Source organism: Salmo trutta, chromosome 40 (genome assembly GCF_901001165.1).
Source record: "Salmo trutta chromosome 40, fSalTru1.1, whole genome shotgun sequence".
NCBI lineage: Eukaryota > Metazoa > Chordata > Actinopteri > Salmoniformes > Salmonidae > Salmo > Salmo trutta.
Genome location: NC_042996.1, coordinates 650213 through 676506, shown reverse-complemented (window position 1 = coordinate 676506; position 26294 = coordinate 650213). Strand labels below are relative to the sequence as shown.

Here is a 26294-nt window from a genome sequence, read left to right as displayed (position 1 = left end):
GGAGACAGAGAGGAAGAGAGAAGGGGTGATTGGAAACATAGAGGAAGGTAGAGAGAGGCAGAGAGAGAAAGCGGGTGAGATGAGAGAGGAAACAGAGAAAGAAGATTTGTCTGGTTCACACACAGCAGCAGCCCATTCATTTGACCCTCGGACCCTCCTGCTGCCCCCAAGCTCATTAATTAACAGACTGCCTACAATAATGCTGTGGGTCCACAGGGATAGCAACAGGATGTGGACCCCAAAGAGACCAGAACAGGGGCTGAGAACATGTCAGTTAATGACACAGGGCACGGGGTTCTCCGTTCACATGAGAATCCCCTGCCTCTGACTCATGATGTGGGTCCTGAGAGTTTAAACCGTCGGTAAATGTTGACTTCTCCTCAGGGTGTGTTTCACACAATGGACAGGCCAAGAGATGAAACATCTGCTGTGAGAGATAGGCAGTGGTAACATCTGTGGTGTCACATGACCTGGGCGGATGTGACAAAAAGGCCAGTGTAAAGGTTTGATGACAACTGTCAGACTCTAGCTCAGAAGCCTCTGCGTGTGTATGTGTCTACGTGCGTGCACGTGGCTGCACATGTACGTGAGCTACAGCCTGTCTGTGAGTTGATAGCCTACGTGTCTGTTCCTGTGTCCGTGCATGCAGTCAGCGAGTGTGTGTGGTGCTGTGTGTGTCACAGGTCCTGAGAAGAAGGGCCAATGAGCTTGTTGAGGTGTTGAACTTTGACCCCTGACCTTGACAGCCACGTCCTCAGTCTCGTTGGGTCGCAGTGGTCTGCGTGCTGGCTGCTCATAGCTGTCCATCTGGTAGAGCAGGGGCTGCTTCCTGTTTATAGCCTTGGTCTGGAGAGAGAGAGGTAGGGAGGGGGAGATGGGGAGGGAGGGGAGAGGGAGGGCGAGAGAGAGAGGGAGGGAGGGAGGGAGAGGGGAGAGGAAGGGAGGGAGGGAGGGAGGGAGGGAGGGAGGGAGGGAGGGAGAGAGGGGAGAGAGAGAGGGAGGGAGGGAGAGATGGAGGGAGAGAGAGAGAGGGAGGGATTGAATGAAAGACAGAAATGGGGAGAGGGAGATGAAGGGAGGGTGAGAAAAAGAGAAAGAGGGATTGCATTCAGTGATAAACCCTCATCCGCTGTAACCTCCAGGGAGGACCCCCTCTCAGACCCTGACTGAGACTGTCTCCAGAGGGAGCTTCTTATCCCCTACCCCTCGTCCCCAAGACATCCCTCCCTCCATCCCTTCATCCATCCCTCCCTCCCTCCATCCCTTCCTCCCTCCCTCCCTCCCTCCCTCCATCCCTTCCTCCCTCCCTCCCTCCATCCATCCCTCCCTCCCTCCCTCCCTTCGTCCATCCCTCCCTCCCTCCCTCCTTCAGCCCTAAACAAATGGCTCCTCCATCTCACACTAACCCCTCCACCACTTGGTCTCTGTCTCTCTCCACTCCTTCTGAGGAGTCCAACACAGAAATAAACCTGTCAAAGTCCAGAGAACAGCTGAAGACATGAGGAGACTAGCAGCAACCAGCTACTTAACGACTCCTGGGAGAGATTCCCCATGAAACACTGCTGCTAGATTGACACGGTGTGTAGTTACAGTTACTCCTTTTACAGAGACCAGATCTGCTCTGGCCAAACAGACACTTTCTCTGCAGTTCCACCAAAAGCTTGAAGTTAGAAACACATGTTGGATCTGAAACTTGGTCAGATGAAAACCATCATAACCATCATATCATCCTGATGAGTCCATTAGCCGTGTTGGGAGCTGTCTAAACCCTGTAGTAACACAGTAGTAGTTGTATTCCATGCTGGGTGTAAATGAATAGCTCCTGGATTAGGCTCTGTGCTGTGCTGGCTGAATGGCTAGCATTAGCTGCTCTGGCAGAGGGACAGATAAGTCATTGGGTCATGTTCATTAGGGACCAAAGTGAATAAACAGACTGAAACGCTAAGAGACTACCTCGAAACACACCATTTAGTTTCCATTTTGCTTCAGTGTGCCCTACTAAACACGACTCAGGCCTGTATTGGGGCAGTGTTTGGTAATAGTGGTGGTGTGTGTGTGTGTGTACTCACCGCCCCAGGGTGTTTCTTACAGGCCTCTAGGGACACAGACATGTCTCCGTTCCTCCAGCTGTCATCGCCAATCTCATCGCTCTGCAGGAACTCACCCAGCTTCTGGACGCTGTGGATAGGACATGATAGGACACACAGACACACACACACACACACACACACACACACACACACACACACACACACACACACACATAAATAACCCTTCTATGATACATAAGATCCCAGCAGATTGTCTAGCTGGTAGCTATCCAGTATTCAGTATCCCTGGGCGTCCTCAGTAGGCCTCTCACCTGACCATGGCCTTGACTGCGAAGCGGACCACGGTGGAGAGCAGGAACAGTGGGGTAACCAGGATGTGGAAGAGGGCCAGAGCAGCGAAGGCCTCCGAGGAGCTGGGTTTGGACTTGTTGATCAGGGCGTGGCTGACAAACGTCTGACAGGGACACAAAGGGACACACAGTTACTCAGTTTGGTATTGTTACCAGATTTCAGAGCTGGAAAAACACTAGCTACAATTGGCCTAAAAATGGCCTGCAGGATACAGGAATGATGAGAACTCTCACCACAAGCACAGCAGCGATGGGGATAGCAGCATTCATGAAAACTGGGGAGCAAAAGAGGTCATATTTTGTAACAACAGAGAGCATTTAGAGAGAACAAAGACATTTTCAAACGTCAAAGCACTTAAGTCAAGCTGAGCCCCAAATATAAATGAGGAATATAGAATATAAGCAGTGTGAGTGTCTTACTGGACAAAATGAAGGTGACTTCACAGCTCAAAAGAAAGGATGTGATATCTATTATAAAGTAACAGAGGAGGGGTGTGTTTCTTATTGGAGGTGTAGAGGGCCAAGGTGTGTGTGTCTCACTAGACATGGAGGTGTAGAGGGCGAAGGTGTGTGTGTCTCACTAGACATGGAGGTGTAGAGGGCGAAGGTGTGTGTGTCTCACTAGACATGGAGGTGTAGAGGGCCAAGGTGTGTGTGTCTCACTAGACATGGAGGTGTAGAGGGCCAAGGTGTGTGTGTGTCTCACTAGACATGGAGGTGTAGAGGGCGAAGGTGTGTGTGTGTCTCACTAGACATGGAGGTGTAGAGGGCCAAGGTGTGTGTGTGTCTCACTAGACATGGAGGTGTAGAGGGCGAAGGTGTGTGTGTGTCTCACTAGACATGGAGGTGTAGAGGGCCAAGGTGTGTGTGTGTCTCACTAGACATGGAGGTGTAGAGGGCGAAGGTGTGTGTGTCTCACTAGACATGGAGGTGTAGAGGGCGAAGGTGTGTGTGTCTCACTAGACATGGAGGTGTAGAGGGCGAAGGTGTGTGTGTCTCACTAGACATGGAGGTGTAGAGGGCGAAGGTGCGGAGGCTGGTGAGCTCCTTGCCCCTGGTATCTTCTACACTGTCACAGAAGATGTTCTCCCAGGCGTACAGCTTCAGCAGCTTGATCCCCTTCAGAATCTCTGTGGTCTTCTTCAGACGCTCCGTAGACTGGTCCTGTCAGAAGAGGGCGATGCCTTAGTGAAGATTTAAACTACAAAATAATATAAATATTTTCTAATTTCAACTGTTTTTAAAGGCTATTGTTTCCTTATCATATACATATACAGAAAATAACTGAAATCACTCAAATGTAGGCTATTTATTCATGGTAAAGCTTGCAGGTTCATACCTAAAGTGACAGTGAAACTACGATCTAAGGGATTGGTGCAGGCAGTGTTCAACCTGAGTGGCTCAACGTGAACAGAGGGTGACTCACCAGGGTGCTCTTCTGGGTGTCAGCCAGCTTGGTAGCGATCAGGTATTGGACTGGAGCCAGCAGCACGATGACTGAAGCTCCAATCAGAGCACTGGTTCCCAGCAGGTAGTACAGCAGGATCACGCCCATCACAATCTGAGCAGGAACACAACACAAAGATATGAGGGATACATTAGGGAGTTATTAGGGAGTTATTAGCGAGTTATTAGGGATATATTAGTGATATATTAGGGCTATATTAGGGATGTATTAGTGATATATTAGTGATATATTATGGAGTTATTAGGGAGTTATTAGGAAGTTATTAGTGATATATTAGGGCTATATTAGGGAGGTATTAGGGATATATTAGGGATACATTAGGGAGTTATTAGGGAGTTATTAGGGAGTTATTAGGGATATATTAGGGAGTTATTAGGGATATATTGGGGATATATTAGGGAGTTATTAGGGAGTTATTAGGGATATATTAGGGAGTTATTAGGGAGTTATTAGGGATATATTAGAGATATATTAGGGAGTTATTAGGGAGTTATTAGGGATATATTAGGGAGTTATTAGGGAGTTATGAGGGAGTTATTAGGGATATATTAGGGAGTTATTAGGGATATATTAGGGAGTTATTAGGGAGTTATTAGGGAGTTATTGGGGATATTAGGGAGTTATTAGGGATATATTAGGGATATATTAGTGACATATTAGGGAGTTATTAGGGATATATTAGGGATATATTAGGGATATATTAGTGATATATTAGGGCTATATTAGGGATGTATTAGTGATATATTAGTGATATATTAGGGATGTATTAGTGATATATTAGTGATATATTAGGGATATATTATTGATGCACAATATTACGGTCATATTGGTACTGGCAGATAATGGCTTAAAAAATACATACTTGTTAACCCATATTCTGGAACAAAATCATGCTTTGGCGTCCAATTTAAGATCAGGTTGTTGGCCGGATCATACATAGAGACTATGTCCAGCTAGATTGTATCTTAACAGCATGGCCCCACCTGCACTTACAGTTGAAGTCGGAAGTTTACATACACCTTAGCCAAATACATTTAAACTCAGTTTTTCAAAATTCCTGACATTTAATCCTTGTAAAAATTCCCTGTTTTAGGTCAGTTAGGATCACCACTTCATTTTAATCTGTGAAGTGGACCAGTCCGTCCTGCAGCGAAGCACCCCCACAACATGATGCCGCCACCCAGTGCTTCATGGTTGGGATGGTGTTCTTCGGCTTGCAAGCCTCCCCCTTTTTCCTCCAAACATAACGATGGTCATTATGGCCAAACAGTTCTATTTTTGTTTCATCAGACCAGAAGACATTTCTCCAAAAAGTACTATTTTTGTCCCCATGTGCAGTTGCAAACCGTAGTCTGGCTTTTTTATGGCAGTTTTGGAGCAGTGGCTTCTTCCTTGCTGAGTGGCCTTTCAGGTTATGTCGATATAGGACTCGTTTTACTGTGGATATAGATACTTTTGTATCTGTTTCCTCCAGCATCTTCACAAGGTCCTTTGCTGTTGTTCTGGATTGATTTGCACTTTTCGCACCAAAGTACGTTCATCTGTAGAGGCTGCGTGGTCCCATGGTGTTTCTACTTGCGTACTATTGTTTGTACAGATGAACGTGGTATCTTCAGGCGTTTGGAAATTGCTCCCAAGGATGAACCAGACTTGTGGAGGTCTACAATTGGCTTGTAGAGGTCTTGGCTGATTTCTTTAGATTAAGATTTAGATTTAGTTTTTTGATAATGTTGCATTTTAGCTAACCCTAACCCTTTTCCTAACCTTAACCTAATTCTCCTAACCTGATATGTTAATTATTCTAACCTACTGCGTAAATTCTCCTAACCTGCTACGAAAAGTACATTTCTGTCACGACTCCCGCCGAAGTCGGCTCCTCTCTTTGTTCGGGCGGCGCTCGGCGGTCGACGTCACTGGTCTTCTAGCCATCGCCGCTCCACCTTTCATTTTCCATTTGTTTTGTCTTGTTTTTCCGCACACCTGTTTTACATCCCCTCATCACTCTACGTGTACATTTTCCTCTGTTCCCCCCATTTCTGTGTGTGTAATTGTTCGTTACGTGTCCTGTGTGGCGCTTTATGCTGGTTTCTCGCCGGGTCTTGTTTGGAACCTGTGGTATTGTATGCTGTACATTATTTGTGTGACGAGTGCGCTATTCGCTTTTGCCTTTGGCGGGAGTGTCGTTACGCAGTTGCGTCCAACTGTTTTCCTTCTGCCAAATAAAGTGTGCCTGTTCACTCATCTCTGCTCTCCTGCACCTGACTTCAGTTAACCAGTTGCACACACTGTTGACAATTTCGACATAAGCTGAATTCTATCTAGTCAAAACCCACCTGCACTGGCATGGCCCAGAGGTTGGGACACAGGAAGAGGAACCACATGAGCTGGTTGGTTTCTATGGCAACCAGGTTGTTGATCTGGCCCAGGGTCATTTCTCCCATGGACATGTTAGAGGTGGATAGACGAAGGATCTTGTTGTAGATCATCGCCTAGGAAACGGACAGGACAGAGGACATTAGCAACCTATTAGATACAGTACATTCACTTCTGTGACTGTCTACGGCTGTCCCGATTCTCCACCTCTGTGACTGTCTACAGCTGTCCCGATTCTCCACCCTGTGACTGTCTACGGCTGTTCCGATTCTCCACCCTGTGACTGTCTACGGCTGTCCCGATTCTCCACCTCTGTGACTGTCTACGGCTGTCCCGATTCTCCACCTCTGTGACTGTTTACGGCTGTCCAGATTCTCCACCTCTGTGACTGTCTACGGCTGTCCCAATTCTCCACTTTATTTTTGTACCTCCCCACTCCCCGTCATGAATTGAACAATGGCGGAAACTCCCGTCAGCCAATGACTACGCCAACCTAAAGCTTTTAAATCTATGACAGAGACTGAACAAGTGAACACTTTGGGTAAAGGATGGAGAATCGGTAACGCAGTATCCTACAAATCCCAGAATCCTCCAGTCAGTCACCAGCAGGGCTCCACGGAGGTTGATGCCGGTCTCTATGGTGACATAGTAGGAGGCCTGTAGGAAGGTTCGCTGTAGCACCAGGGCCAGGAACAGCAGAACAGCCAGCACTGATGTATTCTGGAGCAGCTCGTTGGACGACATGAAGTAGACCTCGAAATAGGGGACCTGATAGACAGTCACACACACACACACACACACACACACACACACACACACACACACACACACACACACACACACACACACACACACACACACACACACACACACACACACACACACACACACACACACACACACACACACACAGATAGTAGGTTAGAGCAGATGTAGGGGATGGTAAAAAGTAAGACCTGACACTACCCAGACCCCGTCACTACCCAGACCATGTCACACACAGAGAAGGACAGAGAGTGAGAGAGTGTGAGATGAGTGAGGAATTTTCCATGTCACTCAGAAATGCACGCCTGCAGTACTTCAGCCTAAACTCTCTGTTCAGCCCTCTGACACCGGCACTGTGCACGATGCTCTACTTTAGAGAGACGTTCCTCTGTTCAGCCCTCTAACATGATGCTCTACTTTAGAGACGTTCCTCTGTTCAACCCTCTAACATGATGCTCTACTTTAGAGAGACGTTCCTCTGTTCACCCCTCTGACATGATGCTCTACTTTAGAGACGTTCCTCTGTTCAGCCCTCTAACATGATGCTCTACTTTAGAGAGACGTTCCTCTGTTCAGCCCTCTAACATGATGCTCTACTTTAGAGAGACGTTCCTCTGTTCAGCCCTCTGACATGATGCTCTACTTTAGAGAGACGTTCCTCTGTTCAGCCCTCTAACATGATGCTCTACTTTAGAGACGTTCCTCTGTTCAGCCCTCTAACATGATGCTCTACTTTAGAGACGTTCCTCTGTTCAGCCCTCTAACATGATGCTCTACTTTAGAGACGTTCCTCTGTTCAGCCCTCTAACATGATGCTCTACTTTAGAGACGTTCCTCTGTTCAGCCCTCTGACATGATGCTCTACTTTAGAGACGTTCCTCTGTTCAGCCCTCTAACATGATGCTCTACTTTAGAGAGACATGCCTCTGTTCACCCCTCTGACATGATGCTCTACTTTAGAGAGACGTTCCTCTGTTCAGCCCTCTAACATGATGCTCTACTTTAGAGACGTTCCTCTGTTCAGCCCTCTAACATGATGCTCTACTTTAGAGACGTTCCTCTGTTCAGCCCTCTAACATGATGCTCTACTTTAGAGACGTTCCTCTGTTCAGCCCTCTAACATGATGCTCTACTTTAGAGACGTTCCTCTGTTCAGCCCTCTGACATGATGCTCTACTTTAGAGACGTTCCTCTGTTCAGCCCTCTAACATGATGCTCTACTTTAGAGAGACATTCCTCTGTTCACCCCTCTGACATGATGCTCTACTTTAGAGAGACGTTCCTCTGTTCAGCCCTCTAACATGATGCTCTACTTTAGAGACATTCCTCTGTTCAGCCCTCTAACATGATGCTCTACTTTAGAGACATTCCTCTGTTCAGCCCTCTAACATGATGCTCTACTTTAGAGACGTTCCTCTGTTCAGCCCTCTAACATGATGCTCTACTTTAGAGACATTCCTCTGTTCAGCCCTCTAACATGATGCTCTACTTTAGAGACATTCCTCTGTTCATCCCTCTAACATGATGCTCTACTTTAGAGAGACATTCCTCTGTTCAGCCCTCTAACATGATGCTCTACTTTAGAGAGACGTTCCTCTGTTCAGCCCTCTAACATGATGCTCTACTTTAGAGACGTTCCTCTGTTCAGCCCTCTAACATGATGCTCTACTTTAGAGACGTTCCTCTGTTCAACCCTCTAACACGATGCTCTACTTTAGAGAGACATTCCTCTGTTCAGCCCTCTAACATGATGCTCTACTTTAGACATTCCTCTGTTCAGCCCTCTAACATGATGCTCTACTTTAGAGAGACATTCCTCTGTTCAGCCCTCTAACATGATGCTCTACTTTAGAGAGACGTTCCTCTGTTCAGCCCTCTAACATGATGCTCTACTTTAGAGACGTTCCTCTGTTCAGCCCTCTAACATGATGCTCTACTTTAGAGACGTTCCTCTGTTCAACCCTCTAACATGATGCTCTACTTTAGAGACGTTCCTCTGTTCAGCCCTCTAACATGATGCTCTACTTTAGAGAGACATTCCTCTGTTCAACCCTCTAACATGATGCTCTACTTTAGAGAGACGTTCCTCTGATCAGCCCTCTAACATGATGCTCTACTTTAGAGACGTTCCTCTGTTCAGCCCTCTAACATGATGCTCTACTTTAGAGACGTTCCTCTGTTCAGCCCTCTAACATGATGCTCTACTTTAGAGACGTTCCTCTGTTCAGCCCTCTAACATGATGCTCTACTTTAGAGAGACATTCCTCTGTTCATCCCTCTAACATGATGCTCTACCTTAGTTCATCAGTTCAGTGCTGCTGACTCCCCACAGGTCCCAGGATAGTTTATTTCTGTGTCCTAAATGGATTTCTGGTGTTCCTTTAAAAGTTAGTTGAGGAAAGTGTGTGTGTGTTTCTGTATCTGTGTGTGTGAGGGTGTGAAATATGCTGTGTGATCATTTGTGTCTATAATATAATTGGTCTAATGGGGGTGACGTGGTGGCTGGGACAGGGACAGGGTTGGGAACAATGGCGCTGTCGACGCCTCGTGACATCACAGAGGAAGTGAGTCATCATGAGAAGATGAGCAGACCACCCTGCTGCGCCCTCATGGCGGTATGATGTCGATGACACAACCCACAGCGTCAGACAGTGAGCTAACTATATAATAAACTATTTATCTCTATGGAGCTAACTAGCCAACAGTCACAACAACATGGAGGAATGTGTCACACAAACAAGACGTCTGCTGTATCAAATTGAATCACTTGAGCTGTAATGGACGGGACATAAGAACATAGGAGGGATGAACAGGAATTATGGTGCCAGGGGCAGAGTTATGGGCTGATGGGAACAGTAATTATGGTCCAGGAGCAGAGTTATGGGCTGATGGGAACAGTAATTATGGTCCAGGAGCAGAGTTATGGGCTGATGGGAACAGTAATTATGGTCCAGGAGCAGAGTTATGGGCTGATGGGAACAGTAATTATGGTCCAGGAGCAGAGTTATGGGCTGGTGGGAACAGTAATTATGGTCCAGGAGCAGAGTTATGGGCTGACGGGAACAGTAATTATGGTCCAGGAGCAGAGTTATGGGCTGATGGGAACAGTAATTATGGTACCAGGAGCAGAGTTATGGGCTGAAGGGAACAGTAATTATGGTCCAGGAGCAGAGTTATGGGCTGATGGGAACAGTAATTATGGTACCAGGAGCAGAGTTATGGGCTGATGGGAACAGTAATTATGGTACCAGGAGCAGAGTTATGGGCTGATGGGAACAGTAATTATGGTCCAGGAGCAGAGTTATGGGCTGATGGGAACAGTAATTATGGTCCAGGAGCAGAGTTATGGGCTGATGGGAACAGTAATTATGGTACCAGGAGCAGAGTTATGGGCTGATGGGAACAGTAATTATGGTACCAGGAGCAGAGTTATGGGCTGATGGGAACAGTAATTATGGTACCAGGAGCAGAGTTATGGGCTGATGGGAACAGTAATTATGGTGCCAGGAGCAGAGTTATGGGCTGATGGGAACAGTAATTATGGTACCAGGAGCAGAGTTATGGGCTGATGGGAACAGTAATTACGTTTCTTTCCCACATTTCGGCGATTTTCATCAGCAACAGAAAAGTTGTGCGCTTATCCGTACATTCTGAGTGGTGGGATCCAGGAGCAGAGTTATGGGCTGATGGGAACAGTAATTATGATTATGGTCCAGGAGCAGAGTTATGGGCTGATGGGAACAGTAATTATGCTCCAGGAGCAGAGTTATGGGCTGATGGGAACAGTAATCATGGTCCAGGAGCAGAGTTATGGGCTGATGGGAACAGTAATTATGCTCCAGGAGCAGAGTTATAGGCTGATGGGAACAGTAATTATGGTACCAGGAGCAGAGTTATGGGCTGATGGGAACAGTAATTATGGTACCAGGAGCAGAGTTATGGGCTGATGGGAACAGTAATTATGGTACCAGGAGCAGAGTTATGGGCTGATGGGAACAGTAATTATGGTCCAGGAGCAGAGTTATGGGCTGATGGGAACAGTAATTATGGTACCAGGAGCAGAGTTATGGGCTGATGGGAACAGTAATTATGGTACCAGGAGCAGAGTTATGGGCTGATGGGAACAGTAATTATGGTCCAGGAGCAGAGTTATGGGCTGATGGGAACAGTAATTATGGTGTAGCAAAAAACACGGGGTCCAACGTTGACGAGGCAGTTATGTTATTATGCAGTCCTGTCAACTCCAGCCACATACACACCACACTCCCTTCCTTGACGGGCTTTTTGTTGAGATGTTCGACGATGCCATAGATGCAGAGCGGCCCGGCGAAGCCCAGCAGATCAGCCAGGTAACGGAAGGTACTGCTGAGGAGAATGGGTCGGCCAAACGCCCGGTACATAGAACGCCAGATGGATGGAGCCTTCTCTGGGTCCTCGGCATTCTGCTAGGAGGGGGAGGGACAGGGATGGGGGATGGAAGGGTTACAACCACACAGGACAGTTCCACTACAATGAACCTCAGAGTGAAGATGAGACTCCCTGATTACAGAGTCTGGTTTGCGAGACTATATTATAATGGACAGTCTTTAGAGATGTATTCAAACCTATCCTGGGCTTGACATGTGTATAGGATACAAGTGTAATATATCTAACACACAGAGTTTTAACTGTAGAGAATCTGATCAGAATGTTCTAATTCAATTAAAGCAGGGATCCATTGAATGGTATGTCACTTCACGGGTGATCCATTGAATGGTATGTCACTGCACGGGTGATCCATTGAATGATATGTCACTGCACGGGTGATCCATTGAATGGTATGTCACTGCACGGGTGATCCATTGAATGGTATGTCACTGCACGGGGGATCCATTGAATGGTATGTCACTGCACGGGGGATCCATTGAATGGTATGTCACTGCACGGGGGATCCATTGTATTATCAGGATAACTGTTTTCTATTCTCTAGATCATGTATTATCAGGATAACTGTTTTCTATCCTCAAGGTCATGTATTATCAGCATAACTGTTTTCTATCCTCTAGATCATGTATTATCAGGATAACTGTTTTCTATCCTCAAGGTCATGTATTATCAGCATAACTGTTTTATATCCTCTAGATCATGTATTATCAGGATAACTGTTTTCTATCCTCTAGATCATGTATTATCAGGATAACTGTTTTCTATCCTCTAGATCATGTATTATCAGGATAACTGTTTTCTATCCTCTAGATCATGTATTATCAGGATAACTGTTTTCTATCCTCTAGGTCATGTATTATCAGGATAACTGTTTTCTATCCTCTAGATCATGTATTATCAGGATAACTGTTTTCTATCCCTCTAGATCATGTATTATCAGGATAACTGTTTTCTATCCTCTAGGTCATGTATTATCAGGATAACTGTTTTCTATCCCTCTAGATCATGTATTATCAAGATAACTGTTTTCTATCCCCTAGATCATGTATTATCAGGATAACTGTTTTCTATCCTCTAGATCATGTATTATCAGGATAACTGTTTTCTATCCTCAAGGTCATGTATTATCAGCATAACTGTTTTCTATCCCCTAGATCATGTATTATCAGGATAACTGTTTTCTATCCTCTAGATCATGGGTGTCAAACTCTGGCCCCGCGGGGTAATTATATTTGGCCCGCGAGACAATACCAAATTACTACTGGAGCTGGCCCGCCGGTATTATACAGCGCATTCACCGCTAATACTACGAATCCCATAATGCTCTGCTGTTGTTTTCGCGCGCCAATCAGGACAGGACCCAGAAACGCCCTGTCCTCTGTGACAGTAGTCATAGCAACATAGACGCTACAACTGAATCCTACAGACGAAGAACCGTATATGTGACATTTTTCAAAAAACAGCTCTCGTGGAATAACCGTTTATGTGCACCACTCAGAATGGACGGATAAGCGCACAACTTTTCTGTTGCTGATGAAAATCGCCGAAATGTGGGAAAGAAACGTAAAACAAAACTAAAAGAATGGAAAGACAGGCAAAGGAAGATCTTACGGAATGCGGGAAAACCCTATACAAATCGTAAGGGTCAAGAAAAAACTGTGAAAAGCTGTCCAAAAGAGGTATGTGGAAGAACCGTATATCAAACAATCAAGCTAGCTAGCTATAGAGTACAGTAACTAACATGTATGTTCTGGGTTGTCTAATTTGTAACTATAGAGAAAACATATTAGCTAAAGTTCGTTGGCTACTAATTTATACACTATCGTTACAAATGTTATTGCTAGATTATAGAAGAAACATAGCTAGCTACTTTTTGTCCATCCACCGGATGATTCGACATGGCTACAGTAGCTAGCTAGTTATATGTAACGTTACACTGTATCCTGCAGGGAAGAGCGTGTTCCACGACGTGCAGAAAGGATTGTGGAAAGTTGACTGATGAGCGCAAGCTGCATCTGTTCAACAGTTTCTACACTGTCCCATACGAGAAACAACAAGCGTTGATTCTCTCCGGCTTAGAACAGGTTAGAAATAGGACAAAACTCCTATTATAATAGCTATATTGAACACTTGCATAGTTTAACTTTGACAGTAATGATACGTACATTAACGTTAACTCTAAAAGTGCAGTGTTACACAATGGTGCAATACAAACTCATTCTGTGTATAGGTTGGGAGTGTGTGAAAGATGGGGGTCCTGATCAAGCAATACCCTGAATGTGCTACAGTATATGTTTTACTATCAATAAATGTATATGTTCTACAAAGAGAAGAATACCACATCATCTGCAAAATTCTGGGTTTATAGGGACATTTTCAAACAGCAGTCTCAATTTCGGCCAACCCAGGAGTGACACCTGTGGCAAATGTGACGCATTCTTCACTAAGATGTCAGCAGCAACATCTGAAGAGGAGAAGAGGAAGATTGCAGTTGAAAGTGAGTTGCACCATCGAAAAGCCGAAAAGGCCTACACACAGCTTCAAAGTGACACTGAGTGGGCTAAAGCCAATGCTGACTGCCATGTCATTTCTGTGGATCTATAGGGGGTGATGTACACCCCTAATCTGACCCACTCCAATGTCTACTATCAGCGGCAGCTGTCAAATTTTAACCTTTGCATCCAGGAACTTGGAAAAGAAGATCCTGCATACATGTGTGTTTGGCATGAGGGGATTGCACACCGAGGGTCCATTGAGGTAGCAAGCTGCATATTGAAGTGGGTGAAGACAAAATTCACGCCACTCACCAAACCAGAGGTGCGCAAGTTGATCATCTTCAGTGACAGATGCTGTGGGCAGAATAACAACTGGCGGATGCTCAATCTGATGTCGATGCTCGTCTCTATGGGTTACTTTACCCAAGTTGAGCAGAAGCTCATGGTCTCTGGTCATTCTTTTCTTCCTTGTGATCGATCTTTTGCCACCATCGAGAAGAGGTGCAAGGAGTCAGTCCTTCATACACCTGATGATGTTTCAAAGATGATACTTGAAGCACAACCAGCGAAACCATTCAAGGTGATGAGGATGCAATGTGAAGACTTCAGGCACCTTCCAGATTCTGTCCTCAAGCGACCAGCTGGACTACAGATCACCTCAGTGAGGTGGTTAAAAGTCACAGGTATTGCACAGAAAATAGTTTACTAACATCCCATCAACATGCAACATGTTGTTCTAACAATAAAATATCCTAATGATTCCCTTTTTTTATTCATTACAATATACAGTACATCTCTCTGTTACCACATTTAGCATTAACTCTAAGCAGTTAACTTATTTACTGCTGTCACCTCAGTACAGAAGGACATTTATTGCCTTTAGCATGGGTTTAACGCAATTCAAAACTTAATTGCTGATCATAGTGTTAAACGCAAAGAGAATGGTTTTCTGAACGTTTTGTAATATTGACCTTAGGGACCTGCATAATGGACATGCATATTGGCACATCACATTGATCCATATTTGATATGTACAAGTTGTGCTTCTTTTGATTGAATTAATTTAATTGTATTCTATTTTTGTAGTTATTCTATGGTATGTTCACATTGAGGGCTTCATTTTAAATGAGATTAAGATTTCATGACTCAACTTTTAAGAAAAGTCATCAGTGCTAAAGTTGATAGACCACCTTTAAATGAACCTCCATACAAATTAATTAACTACATATTGCATTTAAGTTATTTACATGAAGGGCATCTGTACTTAAAAGTACTTAAAACATCATATCAGGTGTTAAAAAAGGACATCTTACAAGTGTCATGCAAAATGTCACATATACTGTTCTTCCACAAACTGAAATCATCGCTGGAGATATACTGTTCTTCCACATTCTAAAAATTAAAACAGCAATAAAATAAGTATTTTTTGAAATAACAAAAAAATATCAATTGTTGTTGGAAGATATGAGTATGGTGAATTATTTGTCAACCATAAAACACCTAATGTGGTACACACAATTAATAATATAAAAATAACTGATTATCTTAAAATGGAAAAATTGTCACATATATGGTTCTTCGTCTGTAGGATTCATGTCAGCGCGCTATCCCTTCCCAAAAATGGCGAAAATGGGCACATCAGATTAGATCAGTGTGCAATAATTAACGTTTTCTTTGTGCACTTTTTCTTGCTACAAGGCATGGGCTTGAATGGTTGATTGATTTATTATCATTTTATTTGTAAAATTATTAGCCAGTGGAAAAAGTTTATTTTGGTATTTAAATCAGAAGGCTGCAAATAGAAGAGGCATACGATTTTTATTTAAATTTTATTTATTTAATAAATGAATGCCATTGATGTGTTTTTTCATTTGAAATTCGATTTTGCATGTCTCCACTATTAAATTATATATTGTATGGTAATAAGCGATGCTTGTTCCATATTCAGTGTTAAAGCAAAACTTGTTTGGGTCCATATTAAAAGGTTCATTTGTTCAATGTTGGCCCGCGACTTTGTTCAGGTTTTACATTTTGGCCCACTGGGTATTTGAGTTTGACACCCCTGGTCTAGATCATGTATTATCAGGATAACTGTTTTCTATCCCCTAGATCATGTATTATCAGGATAACTGTTTTCTATCCTCTAGATCATGTATTATCAGGATAACTGTTTTCTATCCCCTAGATCATGTATTATCAGGATAACTGTTTTCTATCCTCTAGATCATGTATTATCAGGATAACTGTTTTCTATCCTCTAGGTCATGTATTATCAGGATAACTGTTTTCTATCCCCTAGATCATGTATTATCAGGATAACTGTTTTCTATCCTCTAGATCATGTATTATCAGGATAACTGTTTTCTATCCCCTAGATCATGTATTATCAGGATAACTGTTTTCTATCCTCTAGATCATGTATTATCAGGATAACTGTTTTCTATCCTCTAGATCATGTATTATCAGGATAACTGTTTTCTATCCTCTAGATCATGTATTATCAGGATAACTGTTTTCTATCCTCTAGATCATGTATTATCAGGATAACTGTTTTCTATCCTCTAGATCATGTATTATCAGGATAACTGTTTTCTATCCCCTAGATCATGTATTATCAGGATAACTGTTTTCTATCCTCTAGATCATGTATTATCAGGATAACTGTTTTCTATCCTCTAGATCATGTATTATCAGGATAACTGTTTTCTATCCTCTAGATCATGTATTATCAGGATAACTGTTTTCTATCCTCTAGATCATGTATTATCAGGATAACTGTTTTCTATCCTCTAGATCATGTATTATCAGGATAACTGTTTTCTATTCTCTAGATCATGTATTATCAGGATAACTGTTTTCTATCCTCTAGATCATGTATTATCAGGATAACTGTTTTCTATCCTCTAGATCATGTATTATCAGGATAACTGTTTTCTATCCTCTAGATAGTGTTTTCTCTTCTTTCCGTCTCCATGTCTGCTCCGCACAGACCGGACATGTTTAAGCGGGAGCGCAATGAATTATGATCATTGTAGTTAATTACCATGTTTTCTGCGCTAAACTGTGTAGAATATTGGCCTGTTGGAATTTACAACTCCCTACTACATCGCACAGCTCAGGCTTGATCTGATTTATCTCTACAGAAACTGCACATCGAACTCACAAAGAAAAAAAACGAACGAAATGGAATTCAAATTATTGAACGGACGTCAAGCAATTAGTTGTTTAAAAAAACGAAAAATTATCGAAATGTCAGTTAATTGCTCAGCATTACTGGGGATCCATTGAATGGTATGTCCCTGCACTGGGGATCCACTGAATGGTATGTCACTGTACTGGGGATCCATTGAATGGTATGTCACTGCACTGGGGATCCATTGAATGATATGTCACTGCACTGGGGATCCATTGAATGGTATGTCACTGCACTGGGGATCCATTGAATGGTATGTCACTGTCAGAAGCAGAATATGAAACTCTGTCACTCCCTCCTCCACTCACCCTCTGATCCTCGTAGGCGTCTTTGAGCTTCAGGTAGTTGGTGAGGGCTCTCATGGCGATGGGGAGCTTGCCTATCTTCTTCAGCTCAATGGGTCTTTTATGGGCTCCTGTGATCAAGCCATCAATCCATCAAAATAATTGTACATCAATCAAAGTCCTTTTTACATCAGCAGCTGTCACAAAGTACTTTACAGATACCCAGCCTAAATCCCAAAGAGTAATCATTGCAGAAGCGGAAGCACAGTGGCCAGGAAAAACTCCTGGAAGGAAGGAACCTAGGAAACAAACCTATAATCAGGGGGTTCATCCACCAGTATGTGGCCTTGGAGAGGAGGTTGACGAAGGGCTGGAGGAACCTCACGCCCAGGTCCTGAAGGTCCTCTGGAGGCTTTACCTTCTGGGGGTTGGCGAAGAACACGTACCTCTGCATGGACACCAGGACACACAGACAGAGATGATCACACATACACAAAGACAGAGGGAGACACACACACACACACACACACACACACACACACACACACCAGGTAAAAAAGTAAAAAGCCAACAGGGGCTGAAATAAAGACCATGCATCTGCTATCAGATCACATCAGTACACCACATCACATCCTCCTCTTCCTTCTTCTCTTCATATAGAACCTCTATGACCCCTGACCCAGGAAGCAGTCAGCCCACCAGTGTTCTAACTCACCCTGACCCTGATGACGTTGATCTCTACAGCCATGAGGAGTCCGTACAGAACGACCAGCAGGGCTGTGATACAGAACCTCAGGTGCAGCACTCCAACACCGTACTCTGCAAACTTCCACAGCTTGATGGACTTGGTGATGAACGCCAGAACCCAGTAGATAAACAGAGCTGAGGAAGGAGGAGGTTGGTCACTTTGTGCACTACTTTTCCCAGAGATGTATTACAAGTATACTTTATTATCTACAGCAGAACGGTTCATGTGTAGCTAACTGTGTTTGGGCCATCTGCCATAACCTCTAAACTACTGCAGCAAAGGGAGGCTAATTCAGCGCTGCTCAAACACTAACTGTTCATTTGGAGTAATGAATGCACTGATGGTATCATTTTGACTCACCCAGCAGTAGTTTGGGGAAGTTGGAGGTTTCTATGTTGTGGTAGTACACCACAGATGTAGTGGCTGCTATGAAACCCATAAACGCTGGCATAAAGAGGTGGAGGTGATTGGTGTCCATCTGTCTGAAAGGATAGAGAGACAGGAGATAGCATCAATATTCAAAGAAACAAAGTCACTTTGGTATGCATAGCGTATCTCTGGTTTATAGGTTGGCATTGTATTCAGTTTCATACAGTTAACCCAGTGGCATTCAAACTTTTTCAGCGGGGACGCAATCTTTTTCGCCAGAATTTCTGGGGACCCCATTTTTCGCAATAATTTATCACAACCCCACCCCAGATCTAATGACACAAGCTTAAAATCAGTACATTTCGATTTTTACATCAACAAATAACCTTCTTTTCAAATTAAAAGAAACCAATAAATACATTTAATCAACACAATTGTATTTTTCAAATGATCCTTCTCAAAAACGTTTGTATACTGTACCATACAATAATCTGTACTCTTAAAATTTTTGTTCCCCCCAATTTAAAAAAATATATATTTGTATCAAATTTTGGGCGACACTGAAACTGTTCATGGAAGGAAGCTGCTGGCTTCAGCCACTAAATAAGCACGTTGTGCAATCAACAGGTTTTGATGCAGGGTTTGTGATGAATCAGGCGATGTTTATTTTTAACATTTTATTTCACCTTTATTTAACCGGGTAGGCAAGTTGAGAACAAGTTCTCATTTGCAACTGCGACCTGGCCAAGATAAAGCAAAGCAGTTCGACACATACAACAACACAGAGTTACACATGGAATAAATAAAACATACAGTCAATAATACAACCAATAAATGCAACCAAAAATTGTCTCCGATCATAGCTTGTGTTACTGCAGAATTTTGGAGGATCTTATTGGTTGCAGTCTGGATAAACTGGAGAATGGGGTTATTTTGAGGGACAGTGGTCTAATTTTTCTATAAACATTGGTCTGGAGGGAAGCAAGGAAATTCAATAGTTCACTGCACCAGAAACTTGGGAGCCATTCATTTTAGGATACAACAATGACAGAGAGGAATAACGCTTCTTCTGTCATCTCAGCAACCCAGAACAAAATCTCATGTGAACACTGGCTTCTGGCCAGCTACTAATGTTACGTTTTCCACAGTAGACTACCTCTTTGGTAACAGGAAGTAGTTTTAGGGGGGGTTCTTACTTGTTGGAGACGATCCCCTCGGCGATCTCACAGACGTGGACAAACAGCAGAGTGAATGTGAGGATCCAGCGCAGGTTGTGTCCAGGGAAGTGGAGCCAGGTGTTATGGTGGATCTGAACCTTAGAGCTCTGACTGCCCCAGCCTAGGGGAAGGGAAGTGGAGCCAGGTGTTATGGTGGATCTGAACCTTAGAGCTCTGACTGCCCCAGCCTAGGAGAACACACACACTCAGATAAGCAGGAACATAAGCACACACGCCTAAGAACGCCTGCACGAACATGCAAACACACAGGGTTGGGCAGTAAAGTAATCCACAAGTAATCCAAGTAATGAATTTACTCATTTGGAGTAATCCAAAGGATTACATTAATGATAACTTTATTTGTCATGTAATCTATAAATCAGTAACATATGAAGTAAACAGATAAACACAGCAGTTCATTCTAAAGCACTCTGCATTATTAAGGTTTTCCTGCCAAACAATGAAAGTCATGGATGTTCTGGGTGACTCTTGGATAATGCAGGCAACTTTGGCAAGTGCCCTCAATGGTCAACTGTTTGTAAACCTTTAAGTCCAATGGTCAACGTTAACTGTTTGTAAACCTTTAAGACTAATGGTCAATGTTAACTGTTTGTAAACCTTTAAGACTAATGGTCAACTTTAACTGTCTGTAAACCTTTAAATCTAATGGTCAAAGCAAACACTCAGAACATACAGTAACACAGAAATAAAACACACACACACACACACACACACAAAGATTTGACCAGGAAGCATCAATTAATGTTTTCCTCAGGGACTGGGCTGTTTAGTCAGAGCCATTCCCATTAAGCAGACGAGCAACAGACACACCCAGTCAGTTCCCCAGAGTAGGCCTTCTAGAACAACACAACAATAGATGGTTATCCATAAACGTTGTGTTAAGGTGCAGAACGTTGGGTTTGTCTGCTTTGACAAACCATTGACAACTGCATGCCATTTTCAAGGAATTGCCAACTGCATGTTACCAAGTAAATTTGGTTGTAATAGGATCACCTATTCATTTTAGATGTGCACATTTAGCTCCATATTATAGTTACACAGTCAGTAACTACATACTTTTCACCATTAGTAAACATAGTTAATGTCATTTCAGTTACAGTACGTGAGGGTAGCATATCGATTCGGCATGTAGCTAACTAGCTAATGAAAGAACGTGTGTTTTTAGCTTACTTCATCAGAGAAGACTTTTGGAAAGAGCTTGAAATCGGCTAGTAGCCTATATTTTGAGTCTAAAATCGTCCTGGTGAAGTTGTCTGTCTGACACTCATCACTACATCTGGCAAGTAAATCAAACAATATTTAGAGATAATTTGCTAGCTAATATATCCACGTAAAGTTAGCTGTTAGCTGTTAGCTGTTAGCTGTTAGCTGTTAGCTGTTAGCTGTTAGCTGTTAGCTGTTAGCTAGCCAAATTGATGTGATTGGGGAAATTACACGATAAGAGAGTGATGCTGAGAGTCAGATTTTTCACTTTAAAATGTATGTCAAACAAAAAACAATGATTGCCAAGTTGAATAAACCATACCCTTATATGCACAAGGACTACTTTTAACAACATCCACTGAACATTTTACTAAAACACTTTTACACCAGTGCAGATGCAAAGTTTGGAAACAGAATAATGGCTTGTGCTGTTGGTGCCGTCATTCTGTTACCAAATTTTGCATCTGACCTGTTCTTCAAGAAAATGTGTTTTTCTATGTTTTCTCACAGTCCCACAACAACTCAGAGACCACAATCCCACAGTCCCACAGTCCTCCTGCTCAGTTAGATAAAGTCTGGGCCAGAGCCAGGAGTCGAACCAGCTGTTCTGTGGTCTGGGGAAAGCTGCTTTATGTTGACTGGTGAAAATGAGACTGACAGCCAGCAGATCAATGAAGAACACATTTTTTATTTATTTTACCTTTATTTAACTAGGCAAGTCAGTTAAGAACAAATTCTTATTTTCAATGACAGCCTAGGAACAGTGGGTTAACTGCCTTGTTCAGCGGCAGGATGACAGATTTTTACCTTGTCAGCTCAGGGAATCGATCTAGCAACTTTTCGGTTACTAGTCCAACGCTCTAACCACCAGGGTACCTGCCACCCCACGTACAGACCAGTGCTGAATGTCTGACACAATATTAATCATAGGGCTTTACACAGAGTTTCCTATCTTCTACACAGGACTGTGAATCTGTAACAGTGGAATTGATTAAACCAGTCTGTGGTCAGTAGGGGTTATGCTTGCTTCAAGGCTTTATCTGAACGGTGAGACTGAAAGCTCAGAAAGAATGAAAAGTAGCTTGTATACAGTGCAGCATCTTAATACTGCTTTCTGCTGGTGAAGCATGTGTGGGGGATGACAGTAGCTTGAATATAATGCAGCATTTTAATACTGTTTCTGTTGGTGAAGCATGTGTGGGGGATGACAGTAGCTTGAATATAATGCAGCATTTTAATACTGTTTCTGTTGGTAAAGCATGTGTGGGGGATGACAGTGGCTTGAATATAGTGCAGCAACATAATACTGCTTTCTGTTGGTGAGCATGTGTGGGGGATGAAAGGACTGTTACCAAAGGCATCCTTGAATCATGTTGCTTTGGGATTGTCACGCACACACCCACATAATCACCCACACAAACACAAACACAGACCATCAGAGCTAAAGCAATTATATCTCTTTCCATTGTGCCCCCTTCTGAGCCTATTCTGTCCCCTTCTGAACCTATTCTCTCCCCTTCTGAACCTATTCTGTCCCCTTCTGAGCCTATTCTCTCCCCTTCTGAGCCTATTCTCTCCCCTTCTGATCCTATTCTGTCCCCTTCTGAACCTATTCTGTCCCCTTCTGAGCCTATTCTCTCCCCTTCTGAGCCTATTCTCTCCCCTTCTGATCCTATTCTGTCCCCTTCTGAACCTATTCTCTCCCCTTCTGATCCTATTCTCTCCCCTTCTGATCCTATTCTCTCCCCTTCTGAGCCTATTCTCTCCCCTTCTGAGCCTATTCTCTCCCCTTCTGAGCCTATTCTCTCCCCTTCTGAGCCTATTCTCTCCCCTTCTGAGCCTATTCTCTCCCCTTCTGATCCTATTCTCTCCCCTTCTGAGCCTATTCTCTCCCCTTCTGAGCCTATTCTCTCCCCTTCTGAGCCTATTCTCTCCCTTTCTGTTCCTATTCTGTCCCCTTCTGAGCCTATTCTCTCCCCTTCTGATCCTATTCTCTCCCCTTCTGAGCCTATTCTCTCCCCTTCTGAGCCTATTCTGTCCCCTTCTGAGCCTATTCTGTCCCCTTCTGAACCTATTCTGTCCCCTTCTGAGCCTATTGTGTCCCCTACTGAATCTATTCTTTCCCCTTCTGTTCCTATTCTGTCCCCTTCTGATCCTATTCTCTCCCCTTCTGAGCCTATTCTGTCCCCTTCTGAGCCTATTCTCTCCCCCTCTGAGCCTATTCTGTCCCCTTCTGAGCCTATTCTGTCCCCTTCTGAACCTATTCTGTCCCCTTCTGAGCCTATTGTGTCCCCTTCTGAGCCTTTTCTGTCCCCTTCTGAGCCTATTCTCTCCCCTTCTGACTCTATTCTGTCTCCTGATCCCGTTGTGTTCCCCTCTGGGCCTATTCTGTCCCTGTTTCTGTTAAACCTTTAGAGATCAGTGTTCTGTGTGATCTCTAGGATTAAAAGTGGTCACACGTGCACGCACGTGCACACACACACACACACACACACACACACACACACATATACACACACACACAGACACACACACACACACATTATGAAGGTAAAGGACTATGCATGGTCCACGTACCAATGAAGAGGATGGGGAAGGTGATGAAGAGCAGGAAGACGTGAGGGACCAGGTTGAGGGCGTCCACGAAGCAGCCATTGTTCAACATCCCCGTATCCACACTGTAGGCATTCTTGGTCACATTGTTGCCACAGAACGACAGGCCAGCCATGCCACCTTATTGGTCCAGAGAAGCCTGGGGGAGGATCCAAGCCCCAAAACTGTCAGTCAAGTCAGGAGCACTAGCCAGTCTAGTGGCTGGACAATAGAGAGGTAAACAATGAAAGTGGTCTAACCGTAATGCTCTTTTAAAGGTGAATCAGCTTTTAAAAAACACAGGATACATTAGTAAGACTAAAGTGCTTTTACGATTCAAATAACATTAGCCAACGGATACGGTGCTTTCAATATAGAGACTTTATGTAGTGCTGTGGCATCTTGTCTTGATGTGTGTTTTGTCCTATTTTTTTAAAATATATATATATATATATATATATTTAATCCCAGCCCCTGTCCCCGCAGGAGGCCTTTTGGTGTGCAGTCATTGTAAATAATAATTTGTTCTTAACTGGCTTGCCTAGTTAAATAAAGGTTAAATAAAACATTTAAAATAAACATTGCTTAGAGAGTTTCCATGGATCAATAATCATTAAAGGGAGGAATACACCATACTATTTCCCAAGACTTGACTTTTTCTAATGTCATTTGTGTTAATGCCTGTCCTTGACAACAGACACCTCACTAACCTCTGTTGACATGGTTGACAACACTGACAGTAACAGCGGTGCACTGTTATCCAGCTGCCGACACCAATTCTTCAAGGCACAACACTGTCGCCACAAGTCAAACTGGAATATCTTACTACACAAATATACCTCTGCTTTATTCTGTTGTTCAAGACATGAAATGATGGTACACCTTGATAAGGAATGATCTAGTCTGATGATAGAGAAGGTTGCGGATTATTCTAGAGAAGCATTACTGACATCCAAAGCTGCTCATCTTATTCCTGCCCTTTCTAAATAAAAGTCCTGTTGGCTCTCAAAATAATGGAGCCGATCACATGAAATAATTAAACAAGCAAATGTTGCCAAACGATGTTAACATTCATAGGTTAAATATTTCTATAGGGCTTTTATACAAACTGCATATTATACAAGGAGTTGTCAAATTGAAGCTGGAAAGTAGTTATCCGACAGTTATTCTGATAAGAACTCAACAACACTCACAGGAGAGTCGTTTTCAGACCTCTCCTATGAGTTAAATGACCCTGTAGCTGAACACATGGCACAACATAGCATACACGGCCATAACAGAATAATAATAGAGATCAATGTAGCTTACCTCAGAGAAGTGTCCTTATTGACGCGGTTTCATTCAGGTCGCCTGGTTTTTGGAGACAGTAACCACACAGCATTTATTGGAGGTGGTTATTTTTAGCCTTTTAGCGCATCAGCTGGCCATACTGCTCCCCCCTATCGGATTTCAAAACTTGACCAAGTCTGGTGAGGCAAACTTCCCTTGCGGCTAGGTTCCACCACCAACCATGTGGTGGGGTAAGGTACATGTGTAGGAGTGGTAGGCATACTGTAGCAGGCTACAACGTAAGGGTGCGGTTTTATAAAACAGATTCATATTTTTAAGAGGGTTACATTTTTTAGGCAAAGTCTTAAGTAAATATTCACATATTTTTTTATGAACACACAAACTGTATTTTGTGACTGAATATAAATATACGCATTGTCCATATAGTTTATACTTGGACTTGACATGTCTCCTACAAGGACATGGGAGGACCTTGGATAGGCAAGTCTACAACTGACCTCTAGGCTACAATTCTATTGTTAGGTGCAATGAACCAGTAGGCTACTGATGTATGCGGTCAGCAGTTACAACGATGAATCAGACCTATATGTGAAGTAAGCACTTGTCATTGACCTTAGGAATGTGCAATTATTGTAGGCAAAAGAACTTCGTGTTCTATACTAATCATTGTATCATTTGGAACCGTTTCATATCTCTAGGTGCGCGGTTTACAGATGACAAGGGGTACACATCATGTGACATGACAATGTGTGAATATTATCATCAGACCGAGTCAAATGAAATAAATATTAGTCTTTCTGAGACCATGCATGCAGTTAGTAGGCTAACCGCATTACTTACCCTTATCTACCGCTCCGCTGTGTTCCGTCAGTTTTTTAGACGCGTCCTGTTGTGGGATGTCTTGTGTTGGCCGGTCATTGGTTTTCTCCTGGTGAGATTTGTGAAACGATGCAATGGAGGACGCTGCCGTTCTGAAGCGAATTCATTCATTCCATTAGATCTGCGCTCGCATCATCAGTAGCAGCGTCGTATGATTATTGCGTCCACTCGTACACGGTGGATAGACGTGGCTTTCTGCAGAAATATCACTCAGACAGAGGAGTGCGTAAAAACAATATCACGTTATTTAGGTCACCTAAAAAAAACCGGGAGCGATCACTTAACGGTTGTGTTTTATTCCGCCGTTTTACCCAAATTATGTAGGTAAATGTTTCAGACAGTTCTGTTCTCGTTAAGGTAAAATAAAACGTTTATTGGTAATAAATGATGGATGGATCACGTGCCCATTACGCCGACAGACATAAAGCAACCAACAGCAGCAAATATGAATTTATGTCGTTGCATTATCAGTGTGATAATATGCAGATATAAGCTACATTGTTGAATTATGTAATAGTCTACACCAGGCTACACAGTGACCAGGTTTCCTCATTAATGGATGACTGATTTC

At 43.3% G+C, this 26294-nt stretch overlaps 1 protein-coding gene across 4 annotated transcripts in view; it reads right to left on the bottom strand.

Moving 5' to 3' along the window:
- LOC115179981 (ATP-binding cassette sub-family C member 9) overlaps positions 1-25995 on the bottom strand; it is a 63348-nt gene extending 37353 nt beyond the window's left edge. For 2 of the 4 annotated variants that reach the window (XM_029741804.1, XM_029741806.1), the window contains exons 1-16: positions 24863-25080; positions 23540-23714; positions 19718-19859; positions 18513-18634; positions 18120-18286; positions 17717-17852; positions 17429-17535; positions 11267-11449; positions 6846-7010; positions 6203-6358; positions 3828-3962; positions 3403-3565; positions 2636-2676; positions 2363-2505; positions 2070-2178; positions 739-846 (exon numbers count right to left, since the gene is read on the bottom strand). In XM_029741804.1, coding sequence (XP_029597664.1) covers positions 739-846; positions 2070-2178; positions 2363-2505; positions 2636-2676; positions 3403-3565; positions 3828-3962; positions 6203-6358; positions 6846-7010; positions 11267-11449; positions 17429-17535; positions 17717-17852; positions 18120-18286; positions 18513-18634; positions 19718-19859; positions 23540-23690 — 2028 coding nt within the window. In that variant the 5' untranslated portion in view covers positions 23691-23714; positions 24863-25080. Of the gene's footprint in view, positions 1-738; positions 847-2069; positions 2179-2362; positions 2506-2635; positions 2677-3402; positions 3566-3827; positions 3963-6202; positions 6359-6845; positions 7011-11266; positions 11453-17428; positions 17536-17716; positions 17853-18119; positions 18287-18512; positions 18635-19717; positions 19927-23539; positions 23715-24862; positions 25081-25684 lie in introns of those variants that run through there. The other 2 variants (XM_029741805.1, XM_029741802.1) reach the window with 2 other exon arrangements.
- Positions 25996-26294: the final 299 nt, after the last annotated feature.